This window comes from Somniosus microcephalus, chromosome 19, assembly GCF_052327205.1.
Source record: "Somniosus microcephalus isolate GS21.2 chromosome 19, FLI_Smic_1.0, whole genome shotgun sequence".
Taxonomy (NCBI): Eukaryota; Metazoa; Chordata; class Chondrichthyes; order Squaliformes; family Somniosidae; genus Somniosus; species Somniosus microcephalus.
The window spans coordinates 61,133,593-61,152,336 of NC_141005.1; the positions used below are offsets into that span (position 1 = coordinate 61,133,593).

The window sequence follows — 18,744 nt, forward strand, 5'->3', positions numbered from 1 at the left end:
GCAAAGAACCGCCGCAACCGGCACCACGAAGATCATTACGGCAGACAAGACCCCCGGAGAGACTTTCGTATACGAACTTTTAAAACACTTCACCCCGCCGGACTCTTTTTTTTAAACGAGGGGTGAATGTGGTAAACCACTGCTAACTCTGTACAGGTCCGGGCATGTCTCCGCCCCTGGCTCCACCCCTAAGCCCGGGTATAAAGGTAACTCACCACCCTTCCCCCGGGAGCTCTTAGGATGGATCCACTAGCAGAGGCATGCTCCAGCTCTTAGTCAATAAAAGCCTACTTCGTATAAGTTCAACTCGTAGTCTTTGGTGATGTTGATAGTGCATCAAGGGGCTGGCTCGAAGACGAGGCTGGCTTACTGGGGACAAGGGCTATCCTCTCTGGCCATGGCTGATGACAACACTCCGTGTGGCCGACACCCCAGCGGAAGAGCTGATCAGCAGCGGCCATCAGGCGACCAGGCACAGTAAACAGCAGACTATTGGTGTTCTCAAAAAGCGTTTCCGATGTCTGGAACATTTGGGGGGATCCCTGCAGTACTCGCCGCAGCAAGTGGGACACATCGTCGTCGTCTGCTGCATGCTCCACAACTTGGCGAATTGCCGCACCCAGCCAATTCCAGCTGTCCCTCAACGACCAGCAGAGCAGGCGGAGGAGGAGGATGAGGATGAGGAGGAGGAGGAGGAGGAGGAGGAAGAGCAGGCGGAGGAGGAGGATGAGGAGGAGCAGGCGGAGGAAGAGCAGGCGGAGGAGGAGGAGGAAGAGCAGGCGGAGGAGGAGGAGGCGGAGGAGGAGGAGGAGGAAGATGGAAGGGCTGCTGAAAGTAGAAGGGCCATACGTCAGAGGCTCATCAGGACTACTTCCGAGACCCCTGTGGCGGAATGATGAGAGTCTTAACTCATGCGCACTTTGGATGTTTGACGGCCTCTGAATGGCAGCATCACTGAAAGTAGTCACGTGCACCATGCCACATTGAAACTTCTGTTTATTGGCACAAAGGTCTATCATTACAGCAAAACAACGTAATGTCAACAGAAACCATAAGCGACTAAATAACTGTGAACTCTTCGGCAAAGCCGCAAAACTCAACAAACCTGCAAATATAACAACAGGTGAGGGTGTCCTTGAATTTGGACAAAGAAACGTCTCAGCACCTCCCTCTACAACTGACCCCTTGAGGGAGAAAGACTTCTCTTTCGCGCCCGGCCCCTTCCCTCCCTGCTGCTCCTACGTAATTGGACCCCAGTGGCGGGCTCAAGGCTGGGGGACGCCTGCTGACTGTCTGGAAGCGCAGAAGCCCCTGAGGTACGGCCTGGCCGACCTCTGGGCTTGGAGGGTGCGGACGCAGGATGCTTGATGTGACCATGGCTGGAAGCAGTGTGCCCTGCAGGTGGTGGCAGCTGCAATGCAGATGTCCCAGCGCTGGCATGTGCAATGGTCTTCTGCCGAGAGAGGACACCTGCACCATGGTCGGACGACACACTGGCTATCTGAGGGGAGCGGCTCGGCTCATCCGCCACAATCGCATGCGCCACTGATTCCTGGCCTTGTATGGGACTGGAAGGGCCCGGGGTGATCCTAACTGATGCAGAGAGGGTGGCTGCAGTGAGAGATCGCGTTGCCTCAATCTGGGTGTGGAGGAGCCCAGCAAGTGACTGCGTGGCAACAGTGAGGACCTGTGTGCCAGGTGCCAGTGCTTCGGAGAAGCCCTGGACAGTTCTTCCCATTGCTTCGGACAAGGCAGGTGCCGACCGCTCCACTGCCTCGGACAAGCCCTGGACCGACCTTTCCAGGGATTGTCCGAAGCCCTGAACAGTCCTTTCCATAGCCGACTCAAAGCTGTGGACAGTCCTCTCCATTGTTGGGCCGAAGCCCTGGATAGCCCTGTCCATTGTTGCCCCGAAGACCTGGAGAGTCCTCTCCATTGTTGCCCCAAAGCCCTGGAGAGTCCTCTCCATTGTTGCCCCGAAGTCCAACATACTCTTAGCCAATGAATTTATTGACTCAGGCATCTTCTCCACTGCAGCCATCCGCTCCGCGTGTCTGACCTGGGCCTGTTTGCTCATTTCAGCCAGGCGACGCACCTCATCTGCACTCTGTGCAGCAGTCATCACTACCTGCCTTGCCCTCCGGGGAGACGGTGGCCGAACTTGCCTATCCCCCTTGCGTTGCTGCATGCCGCTTGGTCCGGCAAATGGTTCATCCTCAGAGCACCCCCCCCCCCTCCCCTCCAGGGGACTACTATCCCCAGTCTGTAGATGTGTCCGCTCCCCAGATTCTGCAACGGCTGGTCCGGATTCCTCCTGCTCCTCGCCTCCGGTGGCACTGGCACTGGCAGCTTCACTGCGTTGAGCCCGAGCTGGTGCTGATTCATCTGAAAGTAGGGAGGTGGAAGAGTGGCTTTAGCAAAAGGACAGGTTTGCTGAAAGGCATGCCAGATTGCGGCAAGGCTCTGACATGGCTGCACACTGAGGATGCATGCTGGCGGGGGGACCAAGTGGAAGGCAACAGGTGAAAAAGGTGAGTCTTACCCTCGCTGTCGGAAATGGGGTCGGCAGATGCAGTGGTCACAGGACCAGACAGACGTCCTCCAAGAATCTGGTGCACTCTCTCCTCCAGATCCGTGAGAGTGACCACTTGTGGAGGTCCGCCACCGGTTCGACGCTGCTCCTTTCGGATCATCACCAGCTTGGACTGCAGGGGAAAGAAGGGGAAGTTCTGTAACATGATGCCTTGAGAGATAATCTCATGCCCCCCATGGTGCAAGAGCCCTTACATGAGGCCTTGAGACATCTGTCCATGTGTGTGCCCAGAAAGGGCCATGGGTGCTTGCTGACAGATGGCCATTGGGGCATCATTGCAACAGGGTGCCCGAAGTCAGCTGCAGATGGAGGGAATCAGAAGTTTGGTAAACCATCACTCACCCTAATGATCCGTGTGAGGTCGTTGAATTTCTTCCTGCACTGAAGTCCTGGTCGCCATGCTGCTGGAGTTGACCCTCACAGCAACCTCCCTCCAAGATTGTCGGTAAGCCTTCTGATTCGGCCTCTTGCCATTGTCCGGATACAGGACATCTTGACGGCGCTCAACTGCAGCCACCAACTGGTCCAGAGCCTCAGTGCTGAAGCGCTCTGCTCTCTGCCTAACATTCTCCATGCTGAACAAGTTTCTAACGCCAGAGAAGGGCGAGCGCCGATTCTGAGGCCTATAGGGCGTTGGGTGTTGAAGCTCAGGCTGGCTGACCCACCCCTTTAAGAGCCGGCCGGCGCCTGGAAGTCTCGTGGTTTCCCGTAATTGAGATCACCTGCGCTGCGCCCGTCCGCGTCGATATTGAGTAGCGCCTGAACTTTTGCGCCTTAGGAGCACCGTGCAACGGCTGAATTAGCCCCTCAATCCCCTTTGGGGGCGATGCAACCCAATATCTTGCCAGGCAGCGATAAGTTTCGTCTGGCTATAAACTTAGCGCACCGCCAGTTCTAGCGCCTCAAGCGGGGCTATACCCAATTTCTAGGCCATAGAATCATAGAATGGTTACAGCACGGAAGAAGCCCGTCGAGCCCGTGCCGGCTCTCTGCAAGAGCACTTCAGCTAGTCCCACTCCCCCACCCTTTCCCCGTAGCCCTGCAATTTTTTTTCCTTCAGGTACTTATCCAACTCACTTTTGAAAGCCGTGATTGAGTCTGCCTCTACCACCCTTTCAGGCATTACATTCCAGATCCTAACCACTCGCTGCGTAAAAAGGTTTTTCCTCATGTCGCCTTTGGTTCTTCTGCCAATCACTTTAAATCTGTGTCCTCTGGTTCTCGACCCTTCTGCCAATGGGAACAGTTTCTCTCTATCTACTCTGTCCAGACCCCTCATGATTTTGAACACCTCTATCAAATCTCCTCTCAATCTTCACTGCTCTAAGCAGAATAACCCCAGCTTCTCCAGTCTATCCACGTAACTGAAGTCCCTTCAAGGGGGGGAAGATAGATAAGTACATGAGGGAGAAAGGAATAGAAGGATATCCTGATGGGGTTAGATGAAGTAGGGTGGGAGGAGGCTCGTGTAGAGTATAAACACCAGCATAGACCAGTTGGACCGAAAGGCCTGTTTCTGTGCTGTAAATTCAGTGTAATAACACTAGTAAGATTTGTTGGCTGTATGTTTGCAGAATCATGACCGAATGGGTACATTACAAAGCGACTGATTTTGCTTCAGGCTAGTGTCCTTGCAGGCCCCCAGACTATGTACACCATCAGTATAATCAATTGCTAACCCTGGAAAGGTGTGCAAGGCTCTCTTTTGGGGCTGAAAGGGCTCCTGCGGATTTGATTTCAAGCATCATTGGAACAGGAACTGGAAAAGGCTTCCTTTCTTATTGTCTTCATACTACAGCACCCTTGTAGTGACATCAGATTGCTGTATTGTCTTCGGTCTTCGACACAAACTCCGTTCCCTCACCACCGACTTAATCCCCCTTCCTGGCAACTGTCTGAGGCTGAACCAGGCTGTTTGCAACCTTGGTGTTGCATTTGACCCCGAGATGAGCTACCGACCACATAGCCACGCCATCATTAAGACTGCCTATTCCACCTCTGTAACACTTCGCATTTTTCTGCGTTAAATTTCATCTGCCACGTGTCCACCCATTCCGCCAGCCTGTCCATGTCCTCTTGAAGTCTATCACTATCTTCCTCACTGTTCACTATACTTCCAAGTTTTGTGTCATCTGCAAATTTTGAAATTGTGCTCTGTACACCCACATCCAAGTCATTAATATATATCTAGAAAAGCAGTGGTCCTAGAACCGACCCCTGGGGAACACCTCTGTATACCTTCCTCCAGTCCGAAAAACTGCCATTCACCACTACTCTCTGTTTCCTGCCACTTAGCCAATTTTGTATCCATGCAGCTCTTTTACTACATGGGCTTCAACTTTGCTGGCAAGCCTATTATGTGGTACTTTGTCGAACGCCTTTTGGAAATCCATGTACACCACGTCAACCACATTGCCCTCATCAACCTTCTCTGTTACCTCATCAAAAACCTCAATCAAGTTGGTTAAACACGATTTGCCTTTAACAAATCCGTGCTGGCTTTCCTTAATTTATCCATACTTGACCAAGTGACTGTTAATTTTGTCCCTGATTATTGTTTCTAAAAGCTTCCCCACTACTGAGGTTAAACTGACTGGTCTGTAATTGCTAGGTTTATCTTTACACCCTTTTATGAACAAGGGTGGGTGTAACATTTGCAATTCTCCAGTCCTCTGGCACCACCCCCGTTTCTAAGGAGGATTGGAAGATTATGGCCAGTACCTCCGCGATTTCTTCCTTCACTTCCCTCAGCGTCCTACGATGCATCCCATCCGGTCCTGGTGACTTATCTACTTTAAGTACAGCCAGCCTTTCTAGTACCTCCTCTTTATCAACTTTTACCATTTTTTTTCTGCAGTAACAATGGCATGGATGAGGGTTTCAGTAGCAAATGAGCTGAGGCAGGGTCGGAGACGGACGAAGGTGGAAGTAGACGGTTTTGGAGATGCTGCGGTTATGTGGCCGGAAGCTCATCTCGGGGTCAGATATGGCGCCAAGGTTGTGAACGGTCTGGTTCAGCCTCAGACAGTTGCAAGGGAGAGGGATAGAGTCGGTGGCTGGGGAATGGAATTCGTGGCGGGGCTCTTAGATCATCAGGAACTGTGGAAGTGCTGCACGGCCACATTTGTAGTCTGTGTTGCTTTGTAGGCAAACACAGCAGCCAATTTGCACACACAAATATCCCACAATTAGCAATGAGATGAATGATTAGATAATCTGTTTTGGTGGTATTGGTTGAGGGATAACGTTGGCCAGGATACCAGGAAACCTCCCATGTTCTTCTATTAGTGCTGTGGGAACTATCAATGCTACCGTTGGTGAGGCGAACATGTAAAGTTGTTTCTTCAATTTTTTTGATGCACGTGGAAACCCATCAGCATATTTAAGGCTCCAAACCAAGCCACTGAAAATCTAGATGTAGCATATATGGACATACCACACTTGACTAAATCCAAGGAGGTTGGCAGATCCAAAGCTTGGAGACCACAACTGTGTTCGGGGGAACTGCAGGCATTTAATCAGCTTAAGCTGTACTATTCACCAATGCACAGCTTCTTGCTCTGTGTCCTGCTTTGCAGGGTTATCTGTAGCCAAGTGAGGTAAAAATCCCAAACTAAGGTTGAAAGCCTTTTGAAAATTGATGTAAGTAATTGAAGTGGATTCCCCGAATCATAAGATTCGTCTAAAGTCACCATGTGCTCTACATTTTGTTAATGAAAGCAAAATATAGCCTGTTCTTTTCTGATTGCTCTTTGGGCCTCCAATATATGACAACCCAAAGAAACACTTCAATAGCTGCTGGTTTCAGTATGATTCCTAGATAATTTAGGGCTCACGAGCATCCCCCCTGTGAATAGAAACCACAGCTGAGCTCTAGAATACACAGGATATGAATGTCTCAAGTAGAATCCTATTCATCAGCCTTGAGGTTAGCTCCAAGGACACACAGTGATCTCTGGTGCTGAAACACATGACCATTGCTATTCCTCCATCTTTCACCTAGAGCAGAGAATGAAGCAGTCCATGCCCGCATGCAACAAGACCTGGACAACATTCAGGCTTGGGCTGATAAGTGGCAGGTAACAATCGTGCCACAGAAGTGCCAGGCAATGACTATCTCCAACAAGCGAGAGTCCAACCACCACCCCTTGACATTCAACGGCATTACCATCGCTGAATCCCCCACCATCAACATCCTGGGGGTCACCATTGACCAGAAACTTAACTGGACCAGCCACATAAATACTGTGGCAACAAGAGCAGGTCAGAGGCTAGGTATTCTATGGCGAGTGTCTCACCTCCTGACTCCCCAAAGCCTTTCCACCATCTACAAGGCACAATTAAGGAGTGTGATGGAATACTCTCCACTTGCCTGGATGAGTGCAGCTCCAACAACACTCGACACCATCCAAGACACAGCAGCCTGCTTGATTGGCACCCCATCCATCAGCTTAAACATTCACTCCCTCCACTACTGGTGTATCGTGGCTGCAGTGTGTACCATCTACAAGATGCACTGCAGCAACTCGCCAAGGCTTCTTCGGCAGCACCTCCCAAACCCGCGACCTCTTCCACCTAGAAGGACAAGGGCAGTAGGCACATGGGAACACCACCACCTGCAAGCTCTCCTCCAAGTCACACACCATCCTGACTTAGAAGTATATCGCCATTCCTTCTTCGTCGCTGGGTCAAAATCCTGGAACTCCCTCCCTAACAGCACTGTGGGAGTACCTTCACCACACGGACTGCAGCAGTTCCAGAAGGCGGATCACCACCACCTTCTCAAGGGCAATTAGGGATGGGCAATAAATACTGTCCTTGCCAGTGACTCCCACATCCCATAAAAAACAAATAAAAAAAAAATAAAAACGATTTTAAGAATCTAGCATGGATACCATCCATGCCTGCTGTCCTACCACTAACTGGACATGCAATGCAGAGTCCACTTCCTCCCATTACATCAGTTCATTAATGCTTTGTGCAGGACGCTCCATTGGTGTTCAGATGACAACCCAGCATTGGGCTTTCTCCAGACTCTGACCATTTCCCCTCTGATTTGGCGAGCACAGAAAATCAGCCATTAGCACTAGCTAAGAGTAACCTTCTGAATTACCAACAAACTTTAGCCAATGGAAAAACAGTTCAGGTTAGTATCATAGAATGATACAGCACAGAAGGAGGCCATTCTGCCCATCGTGCCTGTGTCATCTCTCTGAATGAGCTACAGTTAGTCCCACTCCCCTGCTCTTTCCCCGTAGCCCTGCAAATCTTTCCTTTTCAAGTTTTTATCCAATTCCCTTTTGAAAGTTATCACTGAATCTGCTTCCACCGCCCTTTTAGGCAGTGCATTCCAGATCACACCAACTTGCTGCGTAACAAAAAAGTTTCCTCATGTCGCCTCTAGTTGTTTTGCCAATCACCTTAAATCTGTGTCCTCTGGTTAATGACCTTCTGCCACTGGAAACAGTTTACTCTATCAAAACCCTTCATGTTTTTGAACACCTATCAAATCTCCCCATAACCTTCTCTGCTCTAAGGAGAACCGGTTAACATGTGTCTGGAGAAGTGACGCAGGAGGGAGGGCTTCAGATTTCTAGGCATTGGGATCCGTTCTGGGCAGGAGATAGAAGGCGATAGAATCATTTTTCGTATAACTGCATTATAAGAACATAAGAACATAAGAAATAGGAGCAGGAGAAGGCCAATCGGCCCCTCGAGCCTGCTCCGCCATTCAATAAGATCATGGCTGATCTGATCCTAACCGCCAATCTACTATCACAGAACCATCTCCTGAATCTAACAGAATTAGACACACGAAATAGGAGCAGGATCAGGCTACACGGCCCCTGGGCCCGCTCCGCTACCCACAGGGCCATGACCGATCCGAATCTAGACTCATGTCCAAATTATCTTGTGGGTGAATACACCCCAGGGCCCCTAATTACCCTCTTGGCCTCAAGACATGCTGCATTATAATCTACCTTTGTAGCAGCTTTTGATCACTTAGAAGAAGCTTCAAGTATAACCTTAAAGGCCCTTTACTCTTGTTCAAAAGTTCTCCTTCCTTTTGCAGTTACCATAACGGGTTGCTGTTTACAGGATGAGTGATGAGCATGCGCTAACTTCAGCTGTATATATAATCAAATCATTGACCACATCATCTGTTATCAAGTCTGCCGTACTGGGCGTCACTCAGACCCTGTTCAAGGCTTTGTGGTTGGCAATATCCTTCATATAGTTTGAGGGCTTTGACCTGCTGACTGAGCACAGAGACTAACTTGGCAGTCACCCTTTATCTTGCCCTTAAGAGTTGCCGCCTTTATGAAGAAAGTAACTGGTCAGTGGACCAAAGTTTCTCAGCGACGTCAAATGCTACAATTTGGAAAGCAAAGGATGTACCAAGCTATTCACAACTATATAATTGATTGATTGTTTTGCTGCTCTGAAGCCATGCTGATGTCTTATAATTGATGAACCTCTGACAGGAAGCAGAGATCCCACTGCCAGAGGGATTTATATTATGTGAAGTTCTAATCGCCCATAACAAGTAATGAACAGTCAGGAAACTGTTCTGCGAGGTCATCAAATACATACTTTGAGTCTTTAGTTTCCTCTGGCACTCATGGGACAATATTAAAAGATTTACCGTTGACTCATTTTACAAGATTCTTAGAGTAATCCTCATACTTTTCACAAAGCATTGTTATTTAGATGTTTCTGAAACGGCGCATATGTTTTTGGCTTATTGGTTAATAGGAGTCTTACAGTAGTCATGGTTACCAGCTTCATTTTGGGCATGATGGTAATAACAGTTGGCACATGGATGATAACACGAATAAAATTATCTACCTCCAGCATGGTCTATCTATTTCACTGCATTTACAATCTCCCTGTTGCTAATGATCCAACCTTTGGCAATTATTGTTGTTAGCAATCTCTTCTGATTGTCTGTCTGAAACTCTCGTCATATTAACTATTTCCTATGTTTCTTCTTGCAGCTGCTCATCTAAAAACAGTAGATCACCAGCCACAGTCTACACCAGCCACAGCCAGACACCAGATCATAATGTCCGCCATCGTCCGGTCTCCAGAGCACCAACCAAATCCCATCAGCCTGCTGGCTCCCCCCTCTAGCCACAGGAAGGAGTCCTCCACCCCGGAGGGTAAGGAAGTGTCAATCAATACAGTTATGCAGTTGTAATCCTGATGGAAATGTAAGCTTAAGAACAGTAGTATCAGAAAGTACTTGAAGCATAGATTAATTACACATTCAGCTTATGATATCGGGATGTGTCAGCAAGTGGAATGTGGGGTCCCTGCTGCTGCATGCTGAATTTTGCAGAATACTACCATTGTTAATTTTGTTATTCAAAATGTAACTGTGGAGGCAAAATGCTAATTTTAGATAGTTATTTTAAAGGTTGGTGATTCTCAACCTCTAGAGATTTAATCCTGTGAAAACAGCATTGTTTCAAGTTTTGAATATCTCATCGTGCCTACATGGATGCTTCAGCCAAAATCAGAAAGTGTGTCAGAATGTTGCTTGGAACTGGATTACAAAGCATCAGTACAAAGTGAGGAGTGATGCAAAGCAATGGCACGGAATGGCTGTGCATAGCTGAAAGGGTGGTATATTGTGAGGTGAGATTTCGTGGGGCTGTGCAACTGTGTGTCAGCTACTGACGGGCACTTTAGAAAATAACTGCAACCAAATAACCATGGTCACCTTTCTCCTTTCCATTTTCCCAGAGTTTAGTCGACAGTTGAAGGAACGTATGCACCACAACATTCCTCATCGTTTCACCGTTGGCCTGAACATGAGGGCCACAAAGTGCGCTGTTTGCCTGGACACTGTGCATTTTGGCCGTCAAGCAGCAAAATGTGCAGGTGAGGAGTGAAGACAGATAAATTCTTAAGCTGACAGACTAAATTTATTTATGTACTTTACATGAAACAGTCCTACATTTTTTTTGAAGAAAATCCCAAAGTTCAGAAACTGTTATTACATACAGCAGTGCTCTAACTTAGAGCCACAAGATTCAGTTTCACGATTAACTGGACCCAATTGCAACATAATCATAAATGTGCCATCTTGCGTTCCCTGTGAGTGCAGGTCAGAGAATCCGCGTGAGGCTGTTGTAGCCCTATCTCCAGCGCGTGTTCCCTTCAGTGCATTTCCCTATTGGGAGCGGAGGCTCCGTGTGCTTTTGTTTAGGCTGCTGGTGATAAATACACATTTTGCAGTAGAAATATTTTTAATATCCCTCCTTTTTGACTCTTCTCGTTCTGCAGATTAATTAAGCCAGTAATGTGATGCGAGGATAAAAGGCTCCTGCTTATTTAGACTTGACTATTCCAATACTCTCCTGGCTGACATCCCATCTTCTAAACTCCGTAAACTTGAACTCCTCCAAAACTCTGCTGGCCGTATCCTAACTCGCACCTACTCCTGTTCACCCATCATCCCTGTGCTCGCTGAGCCACTATGGGCCAAGTCCGGCAATGCCTTGATTTTAAAATTCTCATCCTTGCAGGAGTTCCTCAGGTCAGTGTTCTAGGCCCAACCATCTTCAGCTGCTTCATCAATGACCTTCCCTCCATCATAAGGTCAGAAGTGGGGATGTTCACTGATGATTGCACAGTGTTCAGTTCCATTCACAACTCCTCAGATAATGAAGTAGTCTGTGCCCACGTGCAGCAAGACAACATTCAGGCTTGGGCTGATAAGTGGGAAGTAACATTTGTGCCACACAAGTGCCAGGCAATGACCATCTCCAACAAGAGAGAGTCTAACCACCTCCCCTTGACATTCAATGGGATTACCATTGCCAAATCCCCCATCATCAACATCCTGGGGTCACCATTGACCAGAAACTTACTGGACCAGCCACATAAACACTGGCTACAAGAGAAGGTCAGAGGCTGGGTATTCTGCGGCGAGTGACTCACGTCCTGACTCTCGTGCCTTGTAGATGGTGGAAAGACTTAAGTCAGGAGTGTGATGGAATACTCTCCACTTGCCTGGATTGGTGTAGCTCCAACAACACTCTAGAAGCTCGACACCAAACAGGACAAAACAGCCCACTTGATCGGCACCCTATTCACCACCTTAAACATTCACTCCCTCCACCACTGGCGTACCATGGCTGCAGTGTGTACCATCTACAAGATGCACTGCAGCAACTCACCAAAGCTTCTTCGACAGCACCTCCCAAACCCGCAACCTTTACCACCTAGAAGGACATGGGCAGCAGGCGCATGGGAACACCACCATCTGCAAATTCTACTCCAAGTCACACACCATCCTGACTTGGAAATATATTGCTGTTCCTTCATCGTTGCTGGGTCAAAATCCTGGAATTCCTTCCCTAACAGCACGATGGGAGTACCTTCACCACACGGACTGCAGCGGTTCAAGGAGGCGGCTCACCACCACCTGCTTGAGGGTAATTAGGGATGGGCTGGTCAGTGACGCCCACATCCCATGAGTGAATATTTTTTAAAAATCCTTGTTTTCAAATCCCTCCATGGCCTCGCCCCTCCCTATCTCTGTAACCTCCTCCAGCCCTACAACTCTCTGAGCTCTCTGCGCTCCTCCAATTCTGGCCTCTTGTGCATCCTCGATTTTAATCACTCCACCATTGGGAGCCGTGCCTTCAGCTGTCTGGGCCCTAGGCTCTGGAATTCCATCCTTAAGCCTCCCTGCCTCTCTCTCCTTTAAGATGCTCCTTGAAACCTACCTCTTTGACCAAGTTTTTGGTCACCTGACCTAATACCTCCTTATGTGGCTTGGTGACAAATATTGCTTCATAACGCCTTGAGGTGTTTACTATGTTAAAGGTGCTATATAAATGCAAGTTGTTGTTGTTTATTTCTCCTCAGCAGCAAGTGACATCTATGAGAAAGTAGAAAAGTGCACTTTGAGTCTTGATTTTACTAGGAAGTGAACTTCTCATTGATCTACGAAGCTAGGTTCAGAATCTGGAGTTTTCCTTTAAATTTCTGATCATTGGTGCCCTCTGGAAATATAGGATTACTGTAGCCTAGATTATCTGATCGGCATTGTTGAACACAAGCTTTATTCAGTTGGAAATGAATGGGGTCAAGAAGACCAGCCTAAAAATAATGCCGATGGGTGTTTGATCCATGCAAGGATCAAAACTGTGGATAATGCAGAAATAATTCAAGCCCTTGCAGTCTAGGTGGAAACTAATGGTAAGCTGCCTGCTTAGGAATTTTACAGAACCAGAGAACGATTGTCTAACTCAATCAGGTGATATGCTGAGAGTGTTTATTGTTCAATTTCTCTGGCAACAGATTGCGTCTATAACTTGAGATGAACTCTTGAGCCAAATGTGTATTTTTCAGTTTTCCCCCACTTTGGCTCCTCAGGACATTGCAATGCCCATGGAGTACAGGGACATGGACATCATTCTTCATCGGCAAGTTTCTGTTCTTGACTAGCTAAGAGAAGTTGGGGGCCTTCCTGGAGCAGCTGCAATCGCTTGGGAGTCTCTATCAGGCTAATCTAGCATACCTCCTGGTGGTGAGCCAAGTGCACTGTTGTCTGTGGCCTGGTAACAGATTGTCCACTCTCGGCTACTAGTGGTTTGTGGGGGTCATGGGGCGGGGCAGAGGGGGGGAAGGTTAAGAAGTTCAAGAAATTGGGATGAGGGACATGTCATTATCGAGGCTCACACCGTGCTAGTTTGGGAGAACTTAAGAGAATTTTCAGGACTGAACGCGACTCTCCTACCACGTGTATTGCTAACATCCCTTTGTGAATCCAACTGTGAGTAGTGTTGGATTTGCAGTGGAACCTGTTAATATGGCATTACTAAATATGTGTGTATTTTACCTAGAGTGCCAAGTGATGTGCCATCCTAAATGCTCCTCTTGCCTACCAGCAACATGTGGACTCCCTGCAGAATATGCTACACACTTCACAAAAGCATTTTGCCGTGACAAAATGAACTCACCTGGCTTGCAGCTGAAGGATCCAGCAGCAAATGTGCGACTGGAGGGCTGGATGAAGGTTCCCAGGTGAATATTCTTCAATGGAGCAGTGTCCCTAACATGAACTGAACTAAAGTGGGTTTTTACTAAGAACATTTGAATCTGTTTAATAAATTGCAGCTGAATGTAAGGTTTGGGAGATTTTCTCCTCTTGGAAAACTTGAATAAACTAGTTGATCTCCCGTGGCATTGCTCAGACAAAAATAATAAAAAGTGTCTGCCTCCCTCTCTTTCTGTCTGCTTGTTTCAACTCAATAATCCTTTGTCATCTTCTGTCTTTCTGTTTCTTCTACTTTATCTCCCTCTTGCACTTTGGCTCTCATACACTTTCTCTTGTTTATATATACCCATTTTTGATTCTTTTTTTCTCTTTCTGTCTCTCATCCTCTGTTCCCCTCCCCCTTCCCTCCTTTTGTATGAATCATGGGGACCCTACATCACACAAACAGAATGTACATGAGCTTTATTACTCATGTGTGGTCCATGTAAATGAGGGAACTGGTATGTAGCCCTCTATTTTCAAAGATTCAATTGGAATCTTAAGACAGCAGCAGTGTTGCCTTTCAGGGGTGTTTATTTAAAGATTGACTGCTCCATTCATGGTTGCTGCAATTTAACATTATGGATATTGCATTCAGTGCTCTCCTCTCCTTGAGGTTGATGGAAGAAGAGCAAACAAAGAATACCAGGAAGATCTGATTACACCAGAGGCGGACTGTTCATATGCACTATTACCCAAGCAACATTATCTACAGGCCCAGGCACAATATCCTGGCAATGCATTAACTGGCTCAGGTTTACCAGGAGCAGTAGGAGCCATCTGCTCCAAACAGACCTGCAGACAACCTCCACCACCGGTTAACACCACCCTCAACTTTTTGCCCCAGCACCATCCCAATTCACACAGGGGCCATCTGTAATATAAACTAATTTGCAGCACATAAATGCATTAAACAGATGACTGGCATATTGTTCGCCAGAGCCAACTGTTTCATTACCTTTCACACTGAATAGCAACAATTCATTGCGCTGCTGCATCCCCCAAAGTCCAGTGGGTTCACTAATAACACCCCATGTGGCCATCCACGAGAAACAATCCCATGCCTTATATGAACCAAAAGGGCTCTAGGGGCTGAATGGTCTATTCCTGTTCCTGGGTCCCATTTCATCAATGTTCAGTTGATCAGTAATCATGAACACCAGATCATGCAGGTCAATGCCTATTTCCCAAACAGAGGTCACGATTCTTTCAATCTAATCTGTGCTACCCTTATTTGAAAGTGAAGTCAGATTGCAAGGATGGTGCCTTGGAGACTAAGGCTACTCTCTTTGGCTATGGCTAATGACAGCCTCGCTTAAATAAAGTGCAACCAATTTATTTCCTTACTCTGTGGTATGTATCCATTAAGAATATTTTCCCCCAGATGCTTCCCCTCAGTGGCAACTGCCTGCTGGGTCTCAGTGGGAGCCACTTGTGATTGAGGTAGCATTGTACCACCTTGGCTGACTCCTCAGATGGCCCGGCACCTGCTTTCGCCATATCTGCTGTAGCAGTAGCTGGTTTGTCCTTGCAGTTTTCTGGTGGCCATACTGTCATTTGCACAGGGAGGCTGGATGAGCCTAATGTGAATAGTGCCTTGAGGAACAGCAGTCTTTTCTGTGTTTATTATTAGCTGAAGTGCCAGTGTAAGATCCTCCTTTTTGGGATCTTTTATTCCAAAAGATTCGACGTTGACCCAAATTGGTAGCAGAGATTAAAACTTTAATTCTTGATTTTAATAGGTACAAACAAGGATCAACATGCCTTACGATGTCTTAAGCAGCAGCAACAAAGCATTAGGCATAGTCATACTACCCGGTTATGCCTTGGGTAAAAGTCGCGGTAGGAGTTGTCTGGCCCCTCCAGCACGGTCCTCTGAATCTGCTAATCTCGCCTCCAGGTGTCCCGCACCTTCCGGCACGATCCCCCAAGTCCGCTATCCTCGCCTCTGGGTGTCAGGCTCCAGGGTGTCTTTTACAATTAACCCTTACTGGGATCTCCTTTTTATACCTTATCTTTCCACTCAAACCTATGGCGGTTCTCTGGTCCAATCACTAACTTACACTTAACCTTCTCCTTTCTTTCCATAGGGCCTCCTGTGTCACCTGACCTTACTCAGGTTCATTCTTATGCGTTCTTAAAGAAACAAAGCATAAAATGTTCATTTTTTAAGTCTTACACAGACCTCATCCTTATCTATCTGTTTTGCTACCTTAGCAGTCTAGTTTCTATGGTTGCATAGATTTCATCCCCAGCTGCTTTCTTGTCTTTTCAAGGTCTGTGACTTCATGTCTTTTAGTTTGAATGCTCTATTGTCTATGCTGCTTTATTAGTCAGTCAAGTTAGCTTATTTTCCCATCTACCATTGCCGCAAGCTGGTTATGATTGGTTACTTTGCGTTGAGAGTTAATTATGATTACATATATGTGTGTTTATATGAAGTAAGTATTGATAAGCAAACCATTGAGTTAATTTATAAGGAAATTATCTATAATCTCTCAGTCCACTTCTTGAGGGGGAGGAGACACTTCTCCGACCCCTCACTCGATCTTATTTCTTATCTTTCTGCAGGAGGCCCACTAATTCTAAGTTATTAGCATGTCAACTAAGTACATACATTTCAAGCAACACATCAGATACAGTTTAACATTTAATCAACAAATCATGGACTTAAAAGTTTCTCCAGCTCTCTCTTTCTCGTATCCATCTTGTGGATAATTCTTGCTAAATTTATTTTCTCCCTAGCCCTCCATTGTCTCAATTCAAATTCTGTGTCGCTTTTTATTTTAATCCCTTTGACAGCTAATGGTGTGTTTTATAATATCCTGATTGTTTCAAAGTTGGTTTCTCTATGGAGAATGTGTCAGTGCCTTGATGATTTAAAAAGTTGTCTCACTTTCCTGAGCCACATTAACCATTTCATGTCATGCTGTTGTCAAGTAACTGAGCATGTCTGGGACCCGTGCTTCAGTGCAAATTCACCATGCATTTCCGCATGCTAACTGCTTCATACGTAACAAACCACATCTACACACACAACGGTATCCCAATATCATGCCACACGTGCCATCTGATACAAGCCATTCTTGGGCTTTCAGCTGATCTCAACAGATCAGGGGTGTCTGGAGATCTTTTCTCATCTCCCACTGCATGGTCCCGATGCTTTGGATAGTAGCCAGACTATCAAATTCAGTTTTCTTAAAAAGTTCATAGGCAAGGAGAGAAAACTATCAATTTACTATTCTCACCTACACTTTCCTGACTTTCACTAGAATGTGCATTAATACCAGATTGATACCTTTCGGTGAATTGTGCCCAGGTGATTAATTCCAGTTCAACAAAGGAAAATGATTTTTAGAAGGATTCCCATTTGGCGGTGTAATGGAACATTTCCTGTTTCTATCTTGCATCCTAAGTGGGGCATCCCATGAATTACTATTCATATCTCATTCATGAGCCCTGGAGGAACATTACTGTCCAATACAATATTCTCATAATATCTTTAAAACAAAAATCAAATGTTCCATTTGGTCGAAATTATTAACACATTTTGTTAATTTATTTTAGAGGACCTTTTATTTCCCCAAAGTATTGTGCCGGAGTCCATCTATCTTATCAAAATTATTCCAAAATCCAAATTATATTGCAGGTTTTGTCAATGTTCAATTTTATTACCCCCAAACTTTCTTCTTTAATACACAGCAATTGGCAGGACCACCTAGACTGCTTTCCACCAGTTTCTTTTAATGAAAATTTAACTATCCCCTTAAACATCAGGTAGATTTCCCCTTCTCGAGTCAATTTATCTTATCAATTCCAATTTCAGAAACAAATGATGCCCAGGCATTATTCATGGGGGGGAAAAATTCAGTATCGCCCCGCTTGGGGCGCCATTATCGGCCGTGCGCAAAATTTAGCACCTGGCGCTAATTATCGCCTCTGACAGCAAACTTGGCTTTTATCGCCCCTGGAGGTGATTGGAGTGCTAAATCAGGTGCTTCACACCTGTCTTAAGGCGCAAAGGCCGAGGAGCGAGGCGCAACCTCAGAGCGCTGGCGAAGCAAGGAAGGGCAAATCAAAATAAACCTGCAAAGTGCTGCTCAGTACTCAAAACTCCTTCACACAGCGTTGAATCTCTCCAGAAGTCTCTCTCTCTTTCAGAATGCGTGGTGCAAAAATATCACCGACAAAAAAAGGCAGGAAGCGGTTGCCCTTAAATAGCGCTCCCCTAGTCCCTTTCTGACAGCATAACGCTCCCCTCAACCTGTCGTTACTAGCGGCAGGCGGTAAGGGAGGGGCGCCACTCAATATCCGGTCCGGGGTGCTAACGGGGCGTTGTGTGCTCGACTGACGTCACGATCTGCCGGCGCAGGAGATCGTGGCGGTAGTGTTTAGCGCCGCCGCAAAATGTCTAGTTAATTTTGCGAGCGGCACAAACATCGCTAGTTGCTTTGCGCCCCAATTGGCGCCCTCTTAAGGCGCTAACGAGAGGCGCAAACAACTGAATTTTTCCCCCATGGTGTTTTAACATTAGAAACAGAAGTGCTCGCAATTAGTTTACAAGGTAACTTCGGTATCTCCCCTTCTCGAGCACTCTGTCTCGGGAGATAACAAATGGGTTACGTCTGAGTCCGAGCTTTAGAAAAGCAAAGCCTTTAGTCCAAAACATCATCATGCTGTGACATTTGATGTCTGCATACAAGTTCTTAAATTGTTAAAACTGCTTGATCTCTTGCTAGGCCATCAATATTCATGTGGTCTGGAAAGCCATGGTCACCTGTTTAAAACAAAAGAAAACCGAGAATCCATTGTGGCTCTGCATAAAATGTCTTCTGTGCTGGTAGCACACTCGCCTCTGAGTCAAAAGGCCATTGGTTTGAGCCCTACTCTAGGACTTGAACACACAATCTAGACTGGCACACGAGTTCAATCTTGAGGGCATGCTGAACTCTGAGGTACCCTACTGCATGGATGAGAGTTCAAACAAAATTATTAGGAGCTGAACTCCTAAGTCCTCCCCTGGGAGTGCCTATAATGAAAATTCTACTTCATAATCTGGCTCTCTCTGTGTATTTAGATCTTTTTCACTCTTTCT

The 18,744-nt window shown here is 46.8% G+C and overlaps 1 protein-coding gene across 4 annotated transcripts in view; it reads left to right on the forward strand.

Moving 5' to 3' along the window:
* cita (citron rho-interacting serine/threonine kinase a) overlaps positions 1-18,744 on the forward strand; it is a 311,435-nt gene that overhangs the window by 227,855 nt on the left and 64,836 nt on the right. For all 4 annotated transcript variants that reach the window (XM_085961882.1, XM_085961879.1, XM_085961880.1 and 1 more), the window contains 3 exons: positions 9,592-9,756; positions 10,343-10,480; positions 13,456-13,636. In XM_085961882.1, the coding sequence (XP_085818008.1) occupies positions 9,592-9,756; positions 10,343-10,480; positions 13,456-13,636 (484 nt within the window). The remainder of the gene's footprint in view (positions 1-9,591; positions 9,757-10,342; positions 10,481-13,455; positions 13,637-18,744) is intronic.